We start from the raw sequence: 23,473 nt of genomic DNA on the forward strand, positions 1-23,473 counted from the left end.
GTGATTACTGTTGACAAAAATGTCTTGTGTATCCTTGTTGTGCTGAAAAGGCAGGTCAGACCAGAAAAAAATTATTCTTTTCTTGCTAGCATGAAAGCAAATGTTGTAAATAGGTCTGAAATGTTGGAACTTTTCTTCTAGCCACAAAGTATTTGCAATTTGAAGCTCCCAGTTTAAGTTCCCTGACTTGATACCACACGCAAATTAGAGCATGAAAGAGCTACCTAAATTATATTTTTAGAGTGCGGGTTTTGAGGTCTCTAAAATGTGGGGTTTCCCTTTGTCTGTTGATGCCTTTGTTGGAACCTCCATCAAACATAAAACTCAACAATTTGCACATTGATTTGCATTCTTTACTCTGGATTCTGGTGGCTAAGACAGTAGTTTATAAAAGCAAATACTGAAATCCTTCTCAGCCACAAACTTAACATCTGCTTTACTGTTACACACCCTCCCCTCTTCTCTGCCGCCTTTAATTTCAGTGATACAGAATTTATCAAGCCTTTGGTAAATTGCTCCAGTAGTTAATTACCCTCATTTATGAATCTGGACTTTTATCTTTATTCTCAAATGAGTCGCTAAGAACACAGTGAAGCACAGTGTAAAGTAATTACTACTATATCTATTGTTATTTATACTCCCGGTAGCCATTTTCTGTCCTGACCCAAAAAGTTGTTGCAGGTAAAACAAATGTCCTATGTATACTAAAATAATATAGTTTGGAGCATTTTGTTCTTCATGGTGATTTTCCTGATTTTACAGTTGGTTCTTTGTTTACCTGGCATTCCCAGTATTTTTGCTTTGACTAAGTCTTGCTTCATCTATTCCTCAACTGTAAATTACAGTAGGGAGGTAGCAGCTTAGTGAGACATTTAAGTGTATGAGCTGATGTTGTAGTATTTGGCAGTTTTGTTACTGACTTTTTCTTAGCATGCATCAGGACTAACATTTTTTTTTTATTAATTGAAGTAAAAGCCTTGAGGACAACAGGATGAAAAACCCCAAGTATCCTCATTTAATTTCTAATTTTACATAAGCAGGCTTAGAGCTTAACTTCTACACGATCGTTAAAACTATGCAAGTTTCAGTGATGCGTATGTGAAGTTTATATACAAATTGGGATGGTGGGAGCCGTGGTATTCTAAGAATCTTCTCCCAGGATCAGAGGTATTCAGAGGGGTTGGGGCAGTTCGGAGGATGCAGAAGCAGCCCCTTGCCGCCTCTGCTGCGTGTTTGTTTGAAAGGGGAGCAAGGGGATTAGGGCTGGGCAGATTCTGAGGGGTTGAACAATACTACAGTGATTACTATCGATGACCCCTGTAAATCCTAACACTTGCCCGGCTTATTTGTTTTTTTTTCATGCTGCTATGTTGGTGCTGCGCTAAAAGCTGCAGTTGTTAATTGCAGGGCTTGTGGTGCCAGGATGCTTTTTAACATAATTGGTGGATTTCATGCACAAACTTCTGTGAGGGGGAGTGGAATGAGGAAAGCAGGAAATCAGTGCCATCTGGCAACCTGCACAGACATGGAAACAGAATCTGCCACTGCTTGCAAAGCGCACTGGCGTTACTAGAGGTGTGATGAGAAACTGCAGGTTGCCTTCGGGTTGTTCGTTTGAGTTTGGGGTTTGGTTTGGATTTCTGTTTTTGTTGTGATAAGTCCCACTCAGTTTTCCTCTGTGTTTTCCTTAAGGAAATCGTACCTTTTTCCATTAAAAAAAAATCACCATCAAGCTAGGTGCACAGGCTTACTGTTGTCACTTGTTTTCTGCTCTTAACAGTTTGCCTTTCTGCTTAATATTCAGCGGATGCTTTGCTGTAGGAAGTAGCATACCCAGTGCTGTTAGCAGCAAGCGCTCATTAAAGCCGTAACTGTGGTCTTGTCTCTAAAGATGAGATTTTAACCAAATAACAATTCAAACATTGCAGTGAGCCAGTGTATTCTTAAGCTATTTCATTACTACTTTGCAAAAATAAGCTGGACTCCAGGCAATATTTCCAAGTTCAGGAGTGACAATAATGCAGAGGGAGACTGTACATCCAGACCCCGAGTAGCTGTGCGAAGTGAAAATTTGTAATTATAACTTTACTCACTGAAGTAGTTGTATTTTAAGAGAATTTGAGCGCAGTTACAGCAGCTTTGGTCTTCTATGAAACTGGAGACATGTTATTTTTATTTTTTAATTGGAAAAGAAACATTTGAGTATTTTAATGGCCATGCAAGCTTTATTCCTTCTCCTAAGGAAACCGCTTTCTTTAAAAGGTAACTACTTGCAGCTCTCTGAACAAAGGAACTGTAATGTTATTAAACCTTTTCCCAGTTTTCCAGACATAGAGTTCTGGCTGTTATTGAAAGAACAAGCCCACAGGCTCTTCCTTTAATGAGCTGCTTTGGATTGTATGTCCATAATTTATTAATGTAATTGCTTTATTATTACATTTGTATGGCTGAAAGGAAGCTGTCTCTAATGGACATAGAATTTCATGTAGTATCTTTATAAAAGATGCATTATTAGTTGGTGAGAAAAATACATATCGTACTACTTCAAGCTTTGTTTAAAAGTACTGCTTTGTTAGTTATTGTGTTTCACATGTAATTATATCTAAATTTTACATGATAAGTTTTTTTTCAGATTAGAATTGATATGTATTTGAAATTGCAGTGTATAGGTAACGTATATAATTACGGCTTTGCACGATGATTCTTAAACCGAAATGAAATCTGTTCCAATTTGCCTTGAGTATATCTGAAGTAAGGAATGGAAATAACTTGTGTGTGCTTTTACTCTTTTAAACTTGGAATGCATTATGAACTGAAATTTATTTTTCTAAATGGAGAAGTAGAAATTGTACAAAAGAAAAGTAAACAAGATAGAGGAGCTTTTAGATCTAGTTTTAAGTTTTCCTCTTTCGTAGAGGGGTGTCACATGAAAATGTTTTTCCAGTTATTCTTGATTCTGTGTCCATTTGATTTCATTACATATTTTTAATGTAAATTGTAAGGCTGTTAAAGATATGCTTACATATACTGAACATAATCTGAAGAAAAAAAGAAATCAGCAGTCTTCTTGTGGTGAGATTTGCAAAAGACAGGTATTTAAAGTACTATGTGCATTTGTTTACTCTGTTTTTTTTAACGTTGAAGTAGTTTGAAGATGTCACTGCTTTGTCATCAATCATGTGTCTAAGCCTACAGATGCCAGGATAAAAAAAATAATTATCCCTTAATAAGGCAGAATGAAGGAATTTGTTCTCCTCTGTAAACCCATATGTTGGCTTACCTTTATGCAGAATATGTTGGTTTTAATTATGTTAAGAAATATAGCATCTGTTTCCTGCTTATGCTGCATAAATCTGTGACTTAACCTAGACGATTTTGACAGGTGCCAGTCAGTGGTCTAGGAGTGGAGGACAAGCCCCCTCATCTCCAAACTATGAAAACTCTCTACACTCCTTGGTAAGAGTTGTTGAAAGCAGCATAGTACTTCTTACTTAAGAGTTGAAGGCTTCTTTTTGTATAAATCCTGCATATCATTAAAGGAAGCAGTAGGATAGCATTACAAATGAATTCTTTGCTAACAAATGGCCTGTTCAGTTGAACAATATAAGACGTGCAGGGTGTGTCTTTCACCATCTGTTCCTTGGGCATGAGGCTTCTGTGCTGAGGACAGCTGGTGCTAAAGCACTGTTATGAGATTCTGGTACCTTTTCACAAATCCATAGCTAATTCTTATCTAAAGTTCAGTCTGCAGAAAAGATAAAGACTTCATGCCTTCGCATTTACTTGTCCTTCCCCCACTCTCCTTGAAATGGTAATCCCTTGGGCTTGTTTTCATTACACTGTCATTAAAGTATTAGTATATTATTATTATTATTATTATTATTATTATTATTATTATTATTATTATTATTATTATTATTATTATTATTATTATTATTGAGGAATGTTCATTTATTAACTAGTGAAACATTTTTCAGAAAAAAAAACAAAACAGGAAATAATCTACAGTATTGTAAACTATGATGGATTTGAAGATTCAGCAGGGGATTTAAGTTACTGACTAATATCTTAAATTTCTGATACAGCATTGGGAAGAAAAGGGGAAAATTTCGAGAGAACACTGAGAGGTTTTACACACCTGTTAATATTTCTAGTTTCCACAGATACAATTTCTTTTTTTTTTTTCCTGTCTAACAAGAATAAATTTAAGCTAAATCAGTTCTCAATATTTTTGCAATTAAATGTAATTGATATGTACATCTTAGAATCCTAACATAACTGCAGTGTTAAATATTAGCCTTTTCTTATCTTGATATAATCAGATTTCTGTTGCATTAACTTGACTAACAATTTATTGCTGACATGCACATCAGCTGTTTCCTCACCTCTTTTTTGAATTAATCTTAACCTGTGCTTTGCTTCCTGTTCTGTCTTGACTTTGCCAGAAAAATCGAGTTGAACAGCAACTTCACGAGCATTTGCAAGATGCAATGTCCTTCTTAAAGGATGTCTGTGAGGTACTATTTCACTTTAGATGGTGCCTTTTTGTGTTTCAATTAATGCTTCCTTCAGATTCCCCATTAAAACTTGAATTAGTGTAGCATATGACCCATCTTTTGACTCCAGCATTCTGCTCTTTCAGTTTCTAGAGAGCTGCAATGTCAGAATGTTTTGCTTTGCTTTTTTTTGGTCTCTTTAAATAAACGTAAATCTAAGACAGAGACCTGTTCTGCAGTAGCATATAGAATTTGGTTTTATTTCTGAGATATCTAATCTGTTCAAAGATCAGCTTTAGGAAAAACAATAACTTTTGTCCAGTCTTTTTGTAATACAGCTTCTCAAAAAGCCACAGCCTCTCCTAATTGTTACCAATGTGGTGAGGCTGATTTTATGATCATTATTTCTTGTCCTGTATTAGACAGCTTGTTTTGTAGTACTTCCTTTTTTCTTGTTCATGCCATGTAATAGAAGCTAAGTAACATTAACCTTATAATAAGCTTCACTTTAAAAGCTGCCACCTATTTGTGGAATGAATGCTATCTCAAGCAAAATCTCCAGATACCTTTTCTTTTTCCTGTTTGTTTGTAGTGCTGGTAGGTGCTTTTGAAGTCTTTTGATACTGCATTTCATCTTCTGTCTTTAATGTCTCCAAGGTAGAAACTGTTCCAGTGTAATGAATCTGCAGATTTGTTCAGTAATGACTGTTGGTGTTCCTCTTCAATCCTAACAGCAGTCTCGAATGGAGGATCGCTTGGACAGACTCGATGATGCCATTCATGTACTACGAAATCATGCTGTGGGGCCTTCAACAAGTCTATCAGGTGGCCATGGAGACATACATAGCTTACTGGGACCATCCCACAATGGGCCAATTGGGAGCCTGAACTCAAATTATGGAGCATCTAGCCTTGTAACAACCAACAGACAAGCATCAATGGTAAAGATGTTCTTAAACGTGTATATAATTGTGCCGGGCAATTACAGCTGATGCTTTTAAGTTATCGTGGAGCCTGTTGAGTTAAAAACTGTACTGTTAGATTAATATCTATCAAGAAAAAAACTACTAGTGATCCTCACAGAGGAAAAGGTGGCAGGCAACCTGCACCTGCTATGGGTTTCCAATTAGAGGGTTGGGTGAGGGGTGGGCAGAAATGAGGGGGAAGAGAAAGATGGGAAAACTTAGACTTTGGCCTGGTCAGTGGCCCATAAAATCCTGCTGTGACCATATGCAGAAAGCTGAAACTTTCTGCTGAGAGCATTTCAGCTTATACATGCATTTTTTCCAGATGTGTAATAATTGGCAGAACAGTTTTCTCCTTGAAATGGTGAATAGGGAGATTGAATGGGAAAAGCAGTCAAGAAGGACTGAATTTCAAGTGTTCTGGTCTGGAAAAGCTGTTTATTGTAAATTGGAACTAGTCTTCAATAGCAGATGCTGGCAGAGGACTGGGAGGAAGCTGTTGGAATGTGGAACCATAGTGTGTGCAGGCACAAAATTTAAACTTTTTTTTCTAAATGAAAAGGAGTTTGAGCACAGCTGTAGTGTAAGTAACAATGAAGAGGAAGCAACTTTTAGATTAATCCCTAAGAAGAGTTAAATAATTCAGTCCATCTCTTTTAGTTTCTTTAAAAATGTGAGCTATTTTGGAAAAATTTAGTTAATCTTTCCATAGATCAGAAATACGTTAAAAGAGTTACATAGTAAATGAAATTTCTTTGTAGAGCTGCTTACTTACATTTTTCTTCTTTTTCATTCAGCCTTTCTCAGAATGCTTACTGGAAAAAACGCTTTTTAAAAACATGCTTATTTTAGTGGTGCCATGTGTTTGCATGTTTACAGTGTAATTTTAAAGACCAGTTACATGCTGTGAAATTTTCTGTTATAAAACATATTCACAGCTGGGTACTGTGTGATCAAGGCAAAATTTCACCTATCATCAAAATAATTAGGTACCCCAATTGCTGAAGGGTTTGTATTCTATAAAACAGAATTAGTTCCAGGCTCTCCTATTCGCACGTCACACATCCATTTATATTAATTTCAGAACCACTGCAGTAAACATCAAAAAGAACTGGCTACTTTCTATAAGCTGTGTGTGTTTGGGGACGTTTGGGAAAGGAGGTACTTTCCAATGGCATATCCAGCTTTAGGTTTCAATACAAGTTCACAGTTGCTTTTAGTAATGAAGGAAATGATATGTAAATACTTCAGAATTTTTTTAGTGCTGCCTCATAGTTAGTATTTAATGAATGCTATTAAAGGGAAAGTTTTTGCAGTATTCTGAAATTTAGTCATACAAAAGAAAACCTTTTTTTCCTAGGTTTTAATGGTGTGGGGTAAAATGAGTGACTGAAACTTGCAGTGACAAAATTGTTCTCTGGCTTGTGAAACCTCCTCACGCTGCTGCTAAGTCAGATATACATAATGCCCAAATGTACATAAATCTCTGTTTCTGTTTTAGACTAAGCTGTGATCATTTTTTTTTTTTTATCAACTCAGTTTTGATTAAAATAGGTGACAGTAGGAAATGACTCTCCAAAACAAATCAAGGCTCCTTGGCCTGCTGTAGTTTAATGTAGTTGTGTAATTTAAATGTAGTGTAGACTTGGTTTTCATGTAGTGATTGATCTGCAGTTTAATTGAAGGATGCTTGCTGCGTGTCAGAAATACACTTATTTAGGAAACTGAAAAAAAATAAAATTGCTTTTGTATGTATCCTTACTGGGTGAAACAAACTTGCAGATCTGTTTTGTCTTAAAATGTGAGTCAGCTAAAGAATTTCTTGGATTAACCTTAATTTTGTTACATCAGAAAAATTGGCTCCACGAAAAGGCATCCTGTTGTGGCCTTTCCCAGTCCCCAAAGAGCGCCCTTTGACATCATTTGCAATCACAGGATCGCAGCACGATTTAGGATGGAGTCCTGAATTATGTACAGAGCAGAGGCTGGCACAGCTGGCTGGAGCAGTAACTGGTTTTATTAGGGACAACTGCATTGCGGTGATGCCCCAGAAGTATGAGGTGTAATTCTCCAAGTATTCAGTTCTCAATTCATTTCCAAGTGCAGTTGTTCTAGTACTTGCTTTTCTTGAGATTGAAAATGTAGAAGAGCAGAAAATTTGACTCACAAACAGACCTGTAAAAGATTTTTTTCAGAAATTAAATTCCTCTTTATTTTAGAGTACATGCCATGAAGTTTTAGAAAATACTTAGTATTGGCCAACAGAAATTTCAACATCGATAAGCTTTGTTCCCTGTTTTGGTTTATTTGATGTGCTTGTAGGGCTTTTTGGTCACTAAGTGTTTAGTGGGAGTTAGCAATAAATGAAACTTCCTTGTTTGAGGGGGAGATATCTTTATACAAAACACTTTTGTTCTTTAGCAACAAGAAAAAATAGAAAAATAAATTTAATTTCCCTTGAAGAAGATGATCTTGGCAGAAGGAGCTAGGAAATGAGTAATTTAACTCCTTTTTATGTAATTAGTGTAACCAGACATGGTTTTATTTTAACATTTGCTTAATTTTTGAGCCAGATTTATTTTAAAACTCTAGTTGACTTCATTTCCTGTTCACTCTGAATGGTCTTGTTTTCTTTTTTGCTGGGCTGTCCATTAGACTTATTCAAATAGATTTTTAATATCTCAAACTCATCAAATATTTGCTAAGTGGCCTTTGAAGTTGATTTGTATTTTATTTCATGTATTATTGGAAAGTTAAGTAGTAATACTCTTTTTGTTCTTACTCAAGCTGCTTTTTATTTGTCACTGCAATACAGTGGAAAAAGAACAGCCTGAATTGATTAAAAATAAATAAATAAAGGGCCTGGAAACTCAGTTAAGGATGAAACTCAATCCTCAAGTTAGAGGGGTTTTTTTTCCAGGTACAACAGGAATCTAAGCGAAGTGGTGCTCTCCCTCCGCCTGCCCCTATGTGCTGTAGCGGAAAGGCACCAGGGGCAGTTCAGCTGCTTCGCCCACACCGGCCTCTGCTCGTGCCTCCAGCGCTCGTATTTCTCTTAGAGCTGCCCCAAGTGTAAAAACCCGGGTTCCAGAGCCCTTTTGCTCGTCTTCCTGGTATTTGCTGTAGTTCAAATGATGTTCATGACCGTGACTGATGCTTTTTGCCAGTTCACAAAAGCTTTTATCGCTAAGTTCAAAATCAGTAATCAAACAGAAGCACGAGCTGCAGAGCTGACGGTAACAGGAGAAAGGATTTCATTTTGCCACGTCACTGAGTTCTCCGTGCAGCAGGGTCTCAGCAGTCGCTGAGTTCTGTCCAGTTTTTATTTAATTGTCCAAAACACCCATTTTCCGGTTTAGATCCCAAATCTTACTGCTTAACTCAACTGGAAGAAGTCGTGCACTTCTTAAATGTTGTGTCCGAGCGTCTGCAGGTTGTCTGCTGTGCTGCCAGGCTTTCTGCAAGCCGTGCTGCTTCGTGCAGGACGGGGACGTGGCTTCGAGCGTGCCTTCCCCGCAGGGCCCGGGGGTCGCAGCAGGGGCTGCGGGGCCTCGGTGCCGCCCGGGGCTGCTGCAGGGGCAAACGGGCACCGGGGGAGCAGGGCAGGGCCACCATGGGGGGCAGGATCTAGGACGTCGGAGATGGGAGATAAAAATAAATAAATAAATAAATAAATAAATGGATGTGGTGCTCAGGTCGGTGGCGTTGTAGCTCTCAGGTTCCCCTATAAACCTCATCGATCTAAGCTGCGCGCTTGGAATTTGTAAAGCTCTTCCAAAGAGCCGCGACATGGGCTTGAATTCAGTTTTTATTTCTGATCTGTTTTCTGCCTCTATCCGAAATGATTTGTTACTCTGTCACTTCTAGATTAGCTCTAGATTTGCGAGTTGCCAGCGTTCTGGCAGCTGTTAGGTTTGTGCGCAGCTTTAAGAAATTTTTGCCGTATGCCCCCCTCCCCCCAGATTAAGGTTTTGGAGGTGGGGGGGAAACTGCCCTCAAAGTGATGAATAGTTCCTAGCTTGAATAAAAGCACCCTCATGTGTTGGGACTTAAGCGTGACCGGAGGAACAAAATAAAACACAACCTGAGGGGCAGAGCTAGCAAAAGGCTGGGCTTTGGAAGCTGCGGGGAGTGCGAGTTCACCTTCCCCTCGGAAGGGTTTCTCGCGCAGGCTGCCAGAGTCCGGTCCTGCTCCTTCCTCTGGGCAGCTCCAGACGCTCACGAGAGCTGGGAGGATCGTGTCCCTTAGAAAGTCCCGCAAACAAAGCTTGGGGCATAACGGAAGATAAAACGTACTTTAAAAAGCTCAGATACCCTGCAGTGTGCGAGGTTTTCCTCAGAACTGCAGAATCTGTAGCAGCCCGGAATGACCTGATCCGAGTTGTGGGTTGGCAGGGCTGGGAGGGGGTGGTCCCGTTCCCCCCCCCCTTCCTTTCTTGTTCGTGTGTGTTAGCTTACAGGAACGAGTGTGTATTAAACAAAGGATAAACTTGCATAAGGGTATTTATCTCTCTCTGGGTAAAATCCATACTAAGACATGAAAGGTAAAAGCTGCATTAATTACTCAAGAGGGATTCAAAGCTCAGCAGTTTACTAGGATTGAAGGATTTATTGAAAAACAGTGGTTCTCATGTGTAACTCCAGGCAATAAACCTATTTAATTAAAGGCTTAATCTTCTAGTTGACATGTTTGCTACTGTTCCAATAAAAAGCTTCATCTGTAGCCAATTCTTGTAACTATACAAATAATAGTAGAATCCCTCATCTTTGTTCTTTTTTTTTTTTTTTTAACTGTTTAATTGCATTATGTTGGTTATGTTATAAATATTTAAAGGACTTTTGTCTCTTTAGGAATCAAAAGCTTTAAATGGCCCATATTCCAATTTATTTAAATTCAGGCAGTTTGTCTTTACCTCTTCCATTTTCAGACTAAAGAATGGTATTCTTTTAATGGATGCTTGCATCGATAACAGTATTCTGTATTGAGCAGCAGGATTGTTGCTTTTTTTAAAATAAATTTGCCTCTTCAAGCCATGTATTTGCACTCATGGCTACATTACATAAGTATAATTTATTAAAGTTCTTGTAAGATTGAGATTTTTTTACGATTTCTTCTCAATACTTCTTAAAAATTTAATTGTTGTATTATGAAAGAAATTATATATTATGTGCAGCGGGTGGTAAGAATAGTTAGATGCCTGGATTATTTTCATATGATAAGATTCAGTTATGGAACTAGACCCAATATGTTTAGCTGAGGAAAAATATTAAAGTGAATAAAGTAATATTTTGAAATTAGATGCATTTTTTTCCTACTCCTGTTTTAGTAATCAGGAAGTGAGGAGATGTTGTTTTCTTTTTTAAATGTGTGTTTCTATATTTAAGTGTGTGTGTACATATATGTATACATGCACACGTTCACAAGCAGTGAAAATTACTATTCCTTGTGATTTTCATTAAAGGATCAAAAATTTAGGAGTACTGCAGTTGATGGTCATAATAGCTTAAAGCAATCTAATGTTAATCAAATCTTATAATCAGGTATAAATCAAGAATAAAGTTCTGCAGTGATCTGTGGGATAATACTGAAAAAAATTGTTAGGTTGCTACATTATTCCAGACAGGTGTTGGTCATTGTTTGAAGCACAGCTTAATCCAATATGCTGTAATCAAGTGGTTTAGTGTAACAGCATCTTTCAACTAAATCTCACCCTTACTGAGGTAAAACTTGAACTCTGGTCTCTAATCCAGCAAATACTTGGTCTTTTAAACTTTCATTTGGGACTGTTTCTTTGAATCACGTATTTAATTGAAATGTTTGCTTTGTTTTTCTTTAGGTTGGGACTCATCGGGAAGAAAGTGTCAGCCTCAACAGCAACCATTCAGTTCTTCCCAGTTCAGTTTCTGCTCAGAGCACAGAACTAAATCATAAAACACAAGAAAGCTACAGAGGTAACTCTCCAACAATATTAAATGCTCATTGGTGTCAGGATTAATCTGGAGACAGGGAGGCTGTAGATCTTGGTAAATGTGAATCAATACAGAAAGGGGGGGATAGGAACATAAGTAGTTAATTTCTCATTGAGAAATGAGAATTAATTTCAATTTTAAATCCTATAAACTACCTCTGTTAGGGATTACTGCAAAAACGTGGAGGGCATCCCTGTGTTGGACTGGTCCCTGTATAGTTTCAGTAGAACGCTTTGCGTTCCAGCTGCCTTATAGCTTGAGATGCCGTAATGCCATTTGCAGCGTGGCAGCCATTTCCAAATCAGCCAGGAGGGTTGCAGAGTGAGCTGATGACTGATTTCAATCTGACCAATAAAAGGAAGTCTCTCCACACAGCTGTTTACAGTTCGCTCAATTTTTAGCCTAAAGAAGTAAGCTATAGGAAACAGAAGTCAGCTTATTCATTAACATGCTTGCTCCATTTAGGGATGTGTATTGCAGATTTGGCCTAGCCCCAAGCCTCTGTCAGTGCAGCTGTGCCCTTAGATTTGCAGCCCAGACCCGAGGTGCAAATTTTCTTACTTTGCAGAATGACCTTCTGTATTTTACAGTGTCTTTCTCTGGTCAAGCTACTCTTGATTATTACAATTCCTTTACAACCTCGTGACATGTGTCCAAATACAGCAGTGTTACCAGGCTCTCTCTTTTATTTCTGTTACCAGAGCATGGTTCCTTGTGTTGGCTTCCTTGCTGTGTTCTGGCCTGCCATCTGCAATATCTGCTTGAGGTTCTGTGACAGGGAGAAATACTCCACTCCTTTGATAGTCACACTGATCTGTTTGCTTGCAGCGTTGTCAGGTGGCTTGCAGAGCCAGTCTGTGGCTATAGGTCCAACAGAAATCAAGTCTGAACATAAGGAGAAGGATGAAAATATACATGAACCCCCCTCATCGGATGACATGAAATCAGATGATGAGTCCTCCCAGAAGGATATCAAGGTTTCATCTAGAGGCAGAACAAGGTGGGTCACTGACGTGAGCTAATGGATTTGGTGCTTAATTAACGCTCTGTGTAAGTTGTAGATTGTCTTTAAGTTTAGTAAGTTTATTTTAAAGCTTTTGCATTACCTCTGTGCATATGAAATAAAAAGACAGCTTACAGTAATTGTATCTATTTGAATAGAAGATTTTTTTTCCAGGAAAATCACCTGATAATTATGCATTCCGTTGTGTAAGTGCCTTGCCTATAGAGATAACTAGCATAAAAGATTGAGACAGTCCCGGCCAGTGTAGAGGATGGAAGCGTCCAAGACATGTAATCCTTGTACCTAGGCCAGGGCTCCTCTTCTAAGTGGGAGCAAGTAGCTGTGGAGAACAGCGGCCTGATAAACTGTGGACTGGGGTGAATATGACATGTACGTACAATTTCAGAACTCTTTTTCCCTTCTCAAACCACAGACCAAAAAAACTGGAACTCACACCAGGTAAAATGCTTCTGGATCTGCCTGATAGGCCTGATACAAGCATTGAAATTTGAGATACCAATGAACAATCTGAACCTTGCAACCACAGGCAGTGGAGTCTCTACCATCATAGCTGCTTAATGACATTTTAGGATATTAATTTTAGTGGAGAAGAGGCTTTGTAGCAGTTTTTGACTTGAATGAACAGTCCCATATGTGGGGGGGAAAAAAAAGCTACATGACTTAATATAATAATTTTAAGTGAAATGGAAAAAAAAATCTGAATATAACTGTTCAGCTCTATCTTGGACATTAAAAGAAAGAAAAGTTTTCAAACTGACCAGGTAGATCTTTAACAAAATTAAAATGTTTTTCAATAAGCGCATTAAATTGAAAACTACTTGAATACCTTTTTGTATAAGCTAATATATTGGAAACCAGCAAAAGCTACTGGTTGAAAATGATTTATTCTTCACCTGAAAAGATGGCTGAGTATCTCTAACTATTTGAACATGTGTCAGTAATTGAATAAAGCAGTAGTTAAGGTATTTCTTTTGCTTCAAGGGGACAACACGTTCGCTGTACTTTCCTGGAAGCATTTGCCATCTGTAGACAATATTGTGTGGATATTCTTCAGGCAGAAGCCATTGAACATTTATTTTCTGGAAATTACAGGAGTGACAAGAATTACTTTGAGTACTTAAGCATTAATTTCTAACGTTTTTTTGCTTATTTATAGTTCAGTATACAATAGAATAAATGGGAAGAAGTTTTAATTTCATCAGCTAAGAATTTTGAACTAGCACAGTGAGTTGTTTGAAGTAAAAGTGAAATTTCAGTATACTTCTATTTACACTTTCTTGCAGCAGTACTAATGAAGATGAGGATTTAAACCCAGAGCAGAAAATAGAAAGAGAAAAGGAGAGGAGAATGGCAAATAATGCTAGAGAACGTTTGCGTGTACGAGATATTAACGAGGCATTTAAAGAACTTGGCCGAATGTGTCAGCTTCATCTGAAGAGTGAAAAACCACAGACAAAACTGCTTATTCTTCACCAGGCTGTGGCAGTCATCCTCAGTCTAGAGCAACAAGTGAGAGGTGAGTAGCCCATTGTTGTGCTGTGGCAATTTGCAGGGTGGCTTTGTTCATGGAACGGTGCTGGTCTCTTGTAATCTGCACAACTCAATGCAAATCACTGAAGGCACGTTAGCTATTCTGTAACTATGTTGAAGTTCTTTAGGAAAAGCAAGAAATTGCTTTTAATGAAAAGAAAGAAAGGAAGGATGGGAGTGTTAGGTTTATACTTTTTTCGTATGTATTTTCCTAGCCATTTTGCTATCCAAGTTTTCTAGGCAAATCAGTTAATTAAAACGTTGACACGTCTTGCTTTAAATTGTAAAAAGTACTTATTTAGTAGTACGGAAACTTTATCAAAAATCAGAGATCCGATTTAAGATGAACCCCATGCAACTGAAATTTAAAAATGCAGTGAATTTAACTGCATTTACTTAGCTTTTTGCATTAAGCATAGTTTGGGGAGGAAACCTGCAGCTGCTTGAAGTAAATAGAGGTTGGTTTTGCATGTATTTTCTTTCCATGATCTCTTGATTTTTCCAGGGAAGAAATAGGCTTATCAGTAGTTGCAGAAGGAAGAATTCTTTTTGCAGTTCACTTTCTGTAAAGAAAAATGCTTCCTCTGGGAATCACGGTTAGATCTTCAACTGTTCTGTTTTCATTTGTTAGTAAAGCTACTGATGACTTTTAATCTCACTTAATGATAGAGGTGTTACAATTGTGAGACACCTCTGTCCCTCAGGTAGCTGTCACTGAAACTGGTGAGCATTCTTCTACTTTGCTCCCTTGGACTATAGAGTAACCATCTTCCTTTGGTACCTCACGGGTGTAAGCACATCAAGAACTCGGAATTCTTTCAGATGGGGATGATGCCAGTGGTCAGTTGCTTCGCGTGCTACATCTTTGAATCACTGATGTCACTGAAGGATATCAGTGATTTATTTTTGTGTACGTTACTTTCATTTCCAAATTTGTGGATTGCTGTAGGTAAAAGCAATTGTTTAGTCTGTTGGAAGCTACAGAGTGAGCATCCTAACGCAAGCTTAGCTACTTCATGGTGAGGGTGAGGCGCAAAGGGTTTTCAGGCAGAGTTGTACTGACGGAACTGTTACTAAAACGCGCCGTCTCCAGTCAGAGTTCTTGCATGCTACATGCAGAAACTGTGATTATGCTGCAGACAAATGAGATTAAAGTCACCAGAGCTTTGTGTGGCACCAGCTAGTCTTTGCATCTCTGAGACTTTGACCTCGGGATTTTTTTGGTCTGAAAATGCTTGTCTTTCTCTGGAAGATAAGATTGACTATTATGAAGAAGTCGGAAGAACATTAATGAGGCATGTTTTAAGGACTAAAAACATCAGGTCCACTCCCTACTTCTACAGGCCATGCAAACCATACAAAGTGCTGCATTAAAATAAATGAGATCACTTTTGCCTTGGTTACTTCCATACCTTACGGCTGTATTAGAAATCTTTTCCTAAATGTATTGGCAGTTAAACTATCTATGAAGTCCAAATTAAGTCAAGATTTTTCCCTTCCTCATGTTCATATCTCACCTTGTACTTTACTCTCTGTGCATTTGAAGAAGACTGTCACAAGCACACCGTGCCTCTTGTGAGAGGCTGCATTCCTCATTTTCTCTTGTCTTTCTTTGCACCTGCTCCAAGCTCAATTAAGTATCCTAAAACTCAGTGACCAGAGCTTTGTGTGGTATCCAGAGCTTTTGCCAGTGCATTATATAATAGCATAAACAATTTCCTCTCTCTGCTGGTAAAGCATATTCCCATTTTGTGATTAGTGCTATTCAAAATGAAACATTTCAGATATTAAGCTTTAACTGTAGGCTAGCATTTTCATCTCCGTTTCCTAAATCACTGTAAATTAACTTCCTTTCAAAGTTTCCATATAATTACATCTTCTTTAAAACTTAAAGGCCAGCCACATTTAAACGAAGAAAACTGTAGTTCAGAGAAGTTACTTTTTTTTTTTTTCCCAGCAGACTCTTTGTGAGTGATCATCCTTAGCAATTCCAGTAGGAGGCTGTTGATAATGGTTTGAGTGGAAGTACAATTGCCTCTGTCAGATCAGCTAGAGAAACACCCTGTAAGATGAACAGGGGTCAGCAGACTGCAGTTATTAGTGGGGCATCAGTGCTGTAGAAGGGAAGATCTAAGAGTTCCTGCACCGAGCTCATGCTGTCTGCTCTGTTTTGGCAGTTTCTTTACAGTTAAAAATCATACTCACCATCTTAAACTGCAAAACACAATTCACTGAGAACAAGAAAAATACTTCAAAATGCTGATTAAATTCAATATGCACTGAGGAGAAAAATCACTTCTTTCAGTTGACAGAATATATTACGTACCTTCGTGCGTCTTTTTGGCCACTGAGATTTGTCTGTTGTCTTTTGATTTCATGAAAAGCCATTTTGAAGGACAGAAACAGGTGACTCTTAGAAGCTGTAAATTATTTGAAAACTAGATTCAAATCTACATCTGTGGAGGTAACTGGGGAAGTAGAAACATACTGATGGAAATATTTTGATAGTTAGTCCACAGCTGGCTATTATAAAGTAGTGGCTTTATAATGCGAGAGGAAATAAGGTTTTAAAAAAATAATAACCTTTTTGCTGTATGAGTGAATTGGGGAGAATATGATGGATAACCAAGATGGGCGGTGAATGTAGAGGATTAGTGTCTTAAGAAATTCTGCCTTGTCTAATGAGCTAATACTTAAGGTGAAGAAAGAAGCATTAGCTTTACTAAAAGCAGTGTTGATGTAGGAAGGGTTGGTATGACTTCAACATAAAATGCAAAAATGTGCTTTATTTCATTGTAAATTGCAGACGTTTTTTTCTCAGCTTGTATTTCTAGCTACTTTGTGTAACAAGGGAGGCAATTTTTTGTTCTTCAATATTTTTGAAGGTGTATCTAGGCAGGTAGTAAGTTATGTGTTTTGTTGTGTTTATTATTAGTATTATTATTAATTTGTTTTAAAATACTAATCTATGAGTTGGACTTTCAGTAGGACTTGTCTGCAGCTTTAGGCACCTGGGCTTTAACACAGGGCTGTAAGTACTCAGGAAAGGGAAGCTGCAGTGCTATTTTTACTGCAGTGATTAATGTGTTGATACTCCCTTTGGTATCAGCATACAGGATGTTAAGAATCATTTTTCTGTTACAGAGCGAAACCTAAATCCTAAAGCAGCCTGCCTTAAGAGAAGGGAAGAAGAAAAAGTTTCTGCCGTATCGGCAGAGCCGCCAACACCACACCCAGGAAGCCACCCTGGCCTGAGTGAAACTACCAACCCTATGGGTCATATGTGAACACCAGCCAGGTACGTCTTGTCTAGAGCGGGGTGGCTCTGGTAACATTTGTTCTGTTTGTTGCTTTTTATTGGCTAAAATTCAGAAGATCTAGTTGTTTATTCTCAGCTACTGAGCTGTCATTAGTACAAACTTCTTGATATTGCTAAATACTTTCCCTATTTCTAAGCAGGAGCAAAAGCGTGCAGATTTGTGTAGTTTTATAATAAAACAAAAACCCAGGAAATTTTAGTGGAATTCTGTCCATTTTCATCTGTTTTTACTGATGGTTATGTCTCTTGGCTCAGGTGGCCTTCTTGGCATGATATCAGAGGAATAGATAACAGCCTGATAGATAAGCCAAGAGTAATAGAGATGAATTATACATCTTTAAGTGGTCTAAATATCACCTCAGTTCATTTAAAAATCCGTGCCTTGTGTCCCAGGGCTGGTAGAAGCAGTTGGAGGTACTTCTCATCTGAGAGGTTTGCTGTCTGGCTTAGGGCCGGTCAGTTTCCCTCCTATCACTTGCCCAACAGAGATGGCGAGCTACCTGAGCTATCTCCACTAATACAGATCACGAATTAAGATTTAAAAAGCAATACTAGCAGCTTTGCAAGACAAAGCAGTGTTTCCAAATGCTCCAAATAGTTCAGTATGAGATGGCTCATTTAAAACAGGCTGGCGGGGAGGCCTTACAAGAATGAGGCTTTTCCTTCCGAAGTTGTTGATTTGGGTTTTATTATGTGGTGTTTATCTTTCTTTGTTAAGTGGGAAAAATTTGTCTTTAACGAGAAATGTTAGATATTCCATGTCTATAAAACAGTAGTGCTGTTGCCACTTTCAAAAGAGTTACCAACACAGATCTGGTTCAATGCTGTTTGATGCCCTGATTTTCATCTAAAATCATCTGAAAATTTTATGCTTTGGGAGGGCGCTTCTGTCGTTGTTTATATAGACAGTTTCATTTCTATTTCAGCTTCAGGTGAGAGTATCTTGCCAGAATGTATCCCATGGAAGTGTATTATGGTGTTCTTTACAAAGCAACAGAATGGCATTTAAATCAGCCTTATTTGAGTTAGTACTTCCCCTATTTTCTTACAGGCAGCTTCTTTCTTCATCAGCTAAATGGATTTATTTATTTATTTGCATATTTTAAGGAAAATAAGGTGACATGAATTGCTTTATTTTTTTTTTTCATACCAGAGCAAAAGGCTGTTTTTGATTTGTTAGATAATTCTTGATTTACAGATTCTGTATTTTGTTTCAAATGAATTTTGCCATATTTCAGAAGTCTATCTTTGCTTTCATATGAGGCACTTCCAAAAACACAGCACTATGAAATAGCAATAATTTTGCAGAATGACTAAAGCATGAAGTTGACGTGAGAAGATTGTTACAGGCTCCTTATGTATAGGGTAATGCCTACCTTCAACAGAAGTGATTTAAATTAGGTACCGTCTCTTGCATATTTTACAAATATGAGTACAAGAGTCAAAGTTGAATGAAACTGCAGTTTCTTACCTCTGAGTTTCACAGGTAATAAGCTTTCTCCTATACCCAAAGAGTCTAAATATGCAGTTTTTCTGAGAGTAAGCTGTTCAAGCTCAGTAACTCTCAGAAAAGCAGACCATTATCTAGCTTTTCTTTGTGGTCTAGATTACTTTATGCTAGTTTGGCATCCTTACTAGTTTGAGAGAACCACCATACAGCAGTTACATAACATATTTTTAACCAAACTAAGTTGTTGAACTCAGGAATTGTGGTTTTTAACTGCTTTTACAGTAGAAAAGTAACAAGTGTCCTGTTTTATAACGTGTTTCTAGCATGTGAAGGTTTTAGTAACTGCTCAGCTGCATGGCTAAAACTAGTTTGTTGATGTAAATTTGGTTCACAGCAGATAGCCAATAATTGAGCAGGATGGAGATGGAGCTGCCTTACCTTCCCCACCAGGAGATCAGAGATCTGTTAGCTTTTATGGAATTGCTGTGTGTGGTGGATATGCGTTGGGGAAAAAAGACTTCGGACCCCTCAAGTGTGATTTTCTTTTGCGCTTAACTGACTGAAAATGCCCTAAAATACATTTCAGATTCATTCAATAGTGTTATATTATGCTTCTTTTCCTAATACTCTTTTGTTCTTCCAAATCTCTTTCTAGAATTCCAGAATTATTGGTAGGATACACAGAAGGTGACCTTTCTTCACAAGGACACAGACAACTAACGTTATATGAAGACACAAACCTGACAGGAGAAAACACTTGAAGCAAGAAACCCAAATGCAATCTTATGATCAAAGCTACTGGTCAACACCTGCATCAGGATTGAAGATACAAGATCTTCAGATAGAATTTCAGCCCGTGAAATACTCTGAACATATCATTCTGTTGCAAGCAGTGTGTCGCTTCTGCACAATCAGAGACTGTTGTGATCTCTCCACTCATTGTGGAAGTTGCCTTGTGCCTAAACTGAATTGACAAATGCATTGTAACTACAAATTTTATTTATTGTTATGGAACTGTAAAGGTCTACATATAAAGGGAAAAGTTAACATGTTAAAAGCTGATAAAATTTCAGCTGGATGCCAGCATTTACTAAAGCTGTTCACATTCAGAGAACAAAGCAGTGACAACCGTCGACCCGTAGCATTCCCAGCATACCTATTAGTGTCTTAAAAAAGGAAGGGAAAAGTCTTTTGTTGTCCTTTCCTCTCCTTTTGCCATATGACTAGTGTTTTCCATGCAATAGGAAACTATTCCTTGGTATAGCTTTTTTTATGTTATTTTTGGTCTCTGGTAATCTGAACAGTTATGGTCATAGTTCCCCTTCCATGCTGAGCTCCATGGTTAAAGCCAGTAAGAGGCCTCCTGAAGGCTGCATGCAGGCAGGAGCAATACTGTGACCATAACATTTCTTAGATTTAAAAATTGATTTTTATTTTCCCTCAGACTTTCCTCAAATGTTTTTTTTTCTAATTATAAACAAAACCTTTTTAGGCTTCTAGGCTTCATAGTAAAGCTTGTAACGTGAAGTGTAAATTGGGTGGGGAGAATCTACTTTGTTAGAGTTGCTTTGTTTTCCGAGCAGTAAGTACTACATATAGTACATGTAAAGTGTTAGCTGTACGTAAGCACAAAATGCATTAAAATACAAAGGAGATTTTTTTCAGGCTGCAATTTTGGTGAATAGTAAAATCCTAAATTCACCGTGGCAGGTAGTGTGATGATATAACCACCAGTAAGGTGGGCTTATTTAACTAATGGAATATAAGAGCAATGGTCACCAACTTTTCCTTACTGTATACATCAATTATCTTGTCATTTTTGTATGGCTTGTCAGTGGAGAAAAAAATCCATGTGAATCAAGTGCAAACAAATGACCCCTCCCAAGCCATATTAGCATTAAAATGTTAATCCACCAGAACAGTGTCCATAAGTATTCCTTTGTCACAAATGTGTTGAAATGGTTAAAATCCCTTTGAACTTCCATGGAAACTGTCTTCCACTGCAATGACCATGGGAGGAAATTTCCTAAGCCAAGGTTGTCTGAGCTATTGTTATATAGTGCATCTTTCATCACTGGCAATTGGTTCACACACAAACCAGGAACAAAACAATAATTTTTATGAAGTCATTTAATTTGAAAGAACAAAAGCTGGATTGTTAAAATAAACTAATGAATTTAAGCTCATGTTTTGGATGGTTCCTAACAAAACAGTTTGTGAAATTAGTGGACTCATTTCTATTACTTTAATTTGCATATACCATCAATAACACCTGATTATATCTGTGGCCTTGTTCTTCATTTCAGTGTTTATCAGCTAAACAGATTTGTTGCTTATGACGTGTGAAAGTGATCACGTGCCACTGCCTGGCCTTTTTCCTTCTAAGCTTGTTGTCTTTTTGGCTATATTAGACTTTGCAGTATGCCCAGAAGCTTTCCTTCATAAAATAGAAAGAAAAAAACATTTGGCTTATTTTTCACTGTAGCTAGTCTTTTATACAATAATCTTGTAAGAAAATTTCTTGAATTCTAAATATTACTCTTTCTAGATTTTTGAAATCGAAAAAGTTTTCAGTAAAAAGTTTCTTACTTTATTTTACTATATTAGGTAGTAAAAATGTAGGGTTATTTACCATAACCTGTTCATTAATATCAGAAATTTACAATAGCATTGTAAGACCATAGTAGGGTTCTAGCATACCGTGTAGTACCTATGGAGTATTGTAAGAGCTAATTGTCCGAGATGAATTGCTTCTCATCTTGTTCTCCAGTTTCCATTGTTGGTTTATTGCAGATTTGTACCCTGTGTCAAATTTCAAGGTATTGCTGATAAACCTTTCCAACCAGCAGCAAGAAGTTCAAAAAATTTCTGTCAATGTAACAGAAAACACTATGTATATAACATTTATGTAGCAATAAATGTGCCATCTTTTTTTAACATGGTAAATCAGTGAGTTTTTTAAATTTCTCTCTCCTCATAGGTAATGTGCTGCTTGAAAAACACTGGCAAAGCATCATCTGCCTTTATCCAAATAAAACCTAACATACATTTTCAGAGCACGCAGTGTGAGTGGCAGGTGTGAGAAGTGGTCTTGCTGTTCTCCTTGAAGCCAATGCAGAAATTCCCACTGAGCTGAGGAGGAGCAGCACCTAACCTGCACTGTTCACAAAAGGAATTGCACAGGCAGATAGCAAATAGGGCAGAAGCCGCTCCTGTAGGTGCGTGCCTACTGCTGTGTCTTGCTCCTTTACTTTGCCTGTCCTTAAGATGGATTTCTAAGATCTAAGCCTGCTTTGTACATTGAAGTTCACAGTGCTGAGTTGCTTCTGAATTGTTTCATGCACCTGTGCAGATTACATGAAAAAATGTCTGTGGCTTAATCTTGAAATTAAAATGATCATATTTCCTACCATTTTTCCTTCCTCCTAGTGCAAATGAAAGAAAACAGAAGTATACAATGGTCAAAGCATACAAAATCAGACAGTGAAATCTTCATGCAACTTCTAATTAACAACTATTTAAGCTACAAAATTCAAGTAGAAAGCAACTCCAGTTCTGTAGAATCTTCATTTTTCTTTAACTCTCCTCTAAAGTAAATATCCCTGGGAAAAACTCATCAGACAAAAAGGCAAATAGAAATGCCATATATATAACTTACGGTGTTTAACTGAATGTGGTGTTTGCCAGTCCGCATGGCTACTGTGTACTGCCTCATTTCCCATGCTTGGTAGCGTCCTTTCTCTGCAATGTTTGTTATGTTCTAGTTCAGATTGTAAAAGGCTTGTCAGCGCAGTTAAAGCGGTAAGGCTTTCTAATACGTCAGAATTTCTATCGCAGGCACATCCCTGGTGGGTCTAGGCAAATACAGGAGATGAGGCCCAGCCAGGTAAGTGGCCTTTGGTTGTTAACCTTTATTAGTAGCTGTTGAGGAGGCGCACTGGTGCCCTCCCCAGCTCAATTTAGAATCTTAAATTCTAAATTACTCCAGTAGTAATTCTAAATAGAGCCTTTTTGAGTATTCATCATCACTCCTGTTCTCTTATTTTTGAGTGAGTCTTGCAAGTCTCACATTTTCGGAGAGTAAAAATGGCATTTTCCATTTCTTTCTTTTCTTCACTGCACTTCTGCTATCTTGTTTGCATATATTTTCTGATCACTGATCATTCATTCCTCTTTTTACATTTCCTTCTTTTTCTGCATTTTATTACTTGCTCTCCTTTTTGACTGGAAGAGGTGCATGTTGGGATACCCTTAAGTAGATAAGATTATGCTAAGAATCTCTGAGCATCAGAAATACAGCAGGTAAGTTCTCCTGTAAACTGTAAAAAAAACATCAGGAAAGTCTTAAAATGGATTCCACCTTTCTTTATCCAGCACTAGGTAAAAACTGTTAAAAATACAATTCTAGATTCTTCATAGAAGTGCTAACGTTTTCACCATTAACATCAGGAAATGTTGGCAAACTAAAACACAGATCTCTTTAAAAGACAGCCTAGGTACTAGAAAGTAAAGTTTGCTTTTGCTTTTCATTGGTAACACTCACACCTTATGTATTCTAGTATAGGTAACCTGTTGACACTGGAATGTCCTGTAGAAGGAAGAAATAACATGTCCCAGTTCTAAGGCCTAGCAGCATTTCCGGAATGGGATGTAAGAAGGCCCAACAGAGATGATTAAGGCAAGGCGCAGGCAGAGCTGAGCTCCACTGTGCAGCTGCCC

The 23,473-nt window shown here is 37.7% G+C and overlaps 1 protein-coding gene across 8 annotated transcripts in view; it reads left to right on the forward strand.

Annotated features, from left to right (window-relative positions):
* TCF12 (transcription factor 12) overlaps positions 1-19,723 on the forward strand; it is a 156,755-nt gene extending 137,032 nt beyond the window's left edge. For 3 of the 8 annotated variants that reach the window (XM_032194529.1, XM_032194527.1, XM_032194533.1), the window contains 8 exons: positions 3,383-3,456; positions 4,446-4,517; positions 5,231-5,437; positions 11,299-11,413; positions 12,260-12,431; positions 13,739-13,971; positions 17,130-17,283; positions 19,410-19,723. In XM_032194529.1, coding sequence (XP_032050420.1) covers positions 3,383-3,456; positions 4,446-4,517; positions 5,231-5,437; positions 11,299-11,413; positions 12,260-12,431; positions 13,739-13,971; positions 17,130-17,272 — 1,016 coding nt within the window. In that variant the 3' untranslated portion in view covers positions 17,273-17,283; positions 19,410-19,723. The remainder of the gene's footprint in view (positions 1-3,382; positions 3,457-4,445; positions 4,518-5,230; positions 5,438-11,298; positions 11,414-12,259; positions 12,432-13,738; positions 13,972-17,129; positions 17,284-19,409) is intronic. The other 5 variants (XM_032194531.1, XM_032194534.1, XM_032194532.1 and 2 more) reach the window with 3 other exon arrangements.
* The last annotated feature ends 3,750 nt before the right edge of the window (positions 19,724-23,473 follow it).

This window comes from Aythya fuligula, chromosome 11, assembly GCF_009819795.1.
Source record: "Aythya fuligula isolate bAytFul2 chromosome 11, bAytFul2.pri, whole genome shotgun sequence".
NCBI classification, from domain to species: Eukaryota; Metazoa; Chordata; class Aves; order Anseriformes; family Anatidae; genus Aythya; species Aythya fuligula.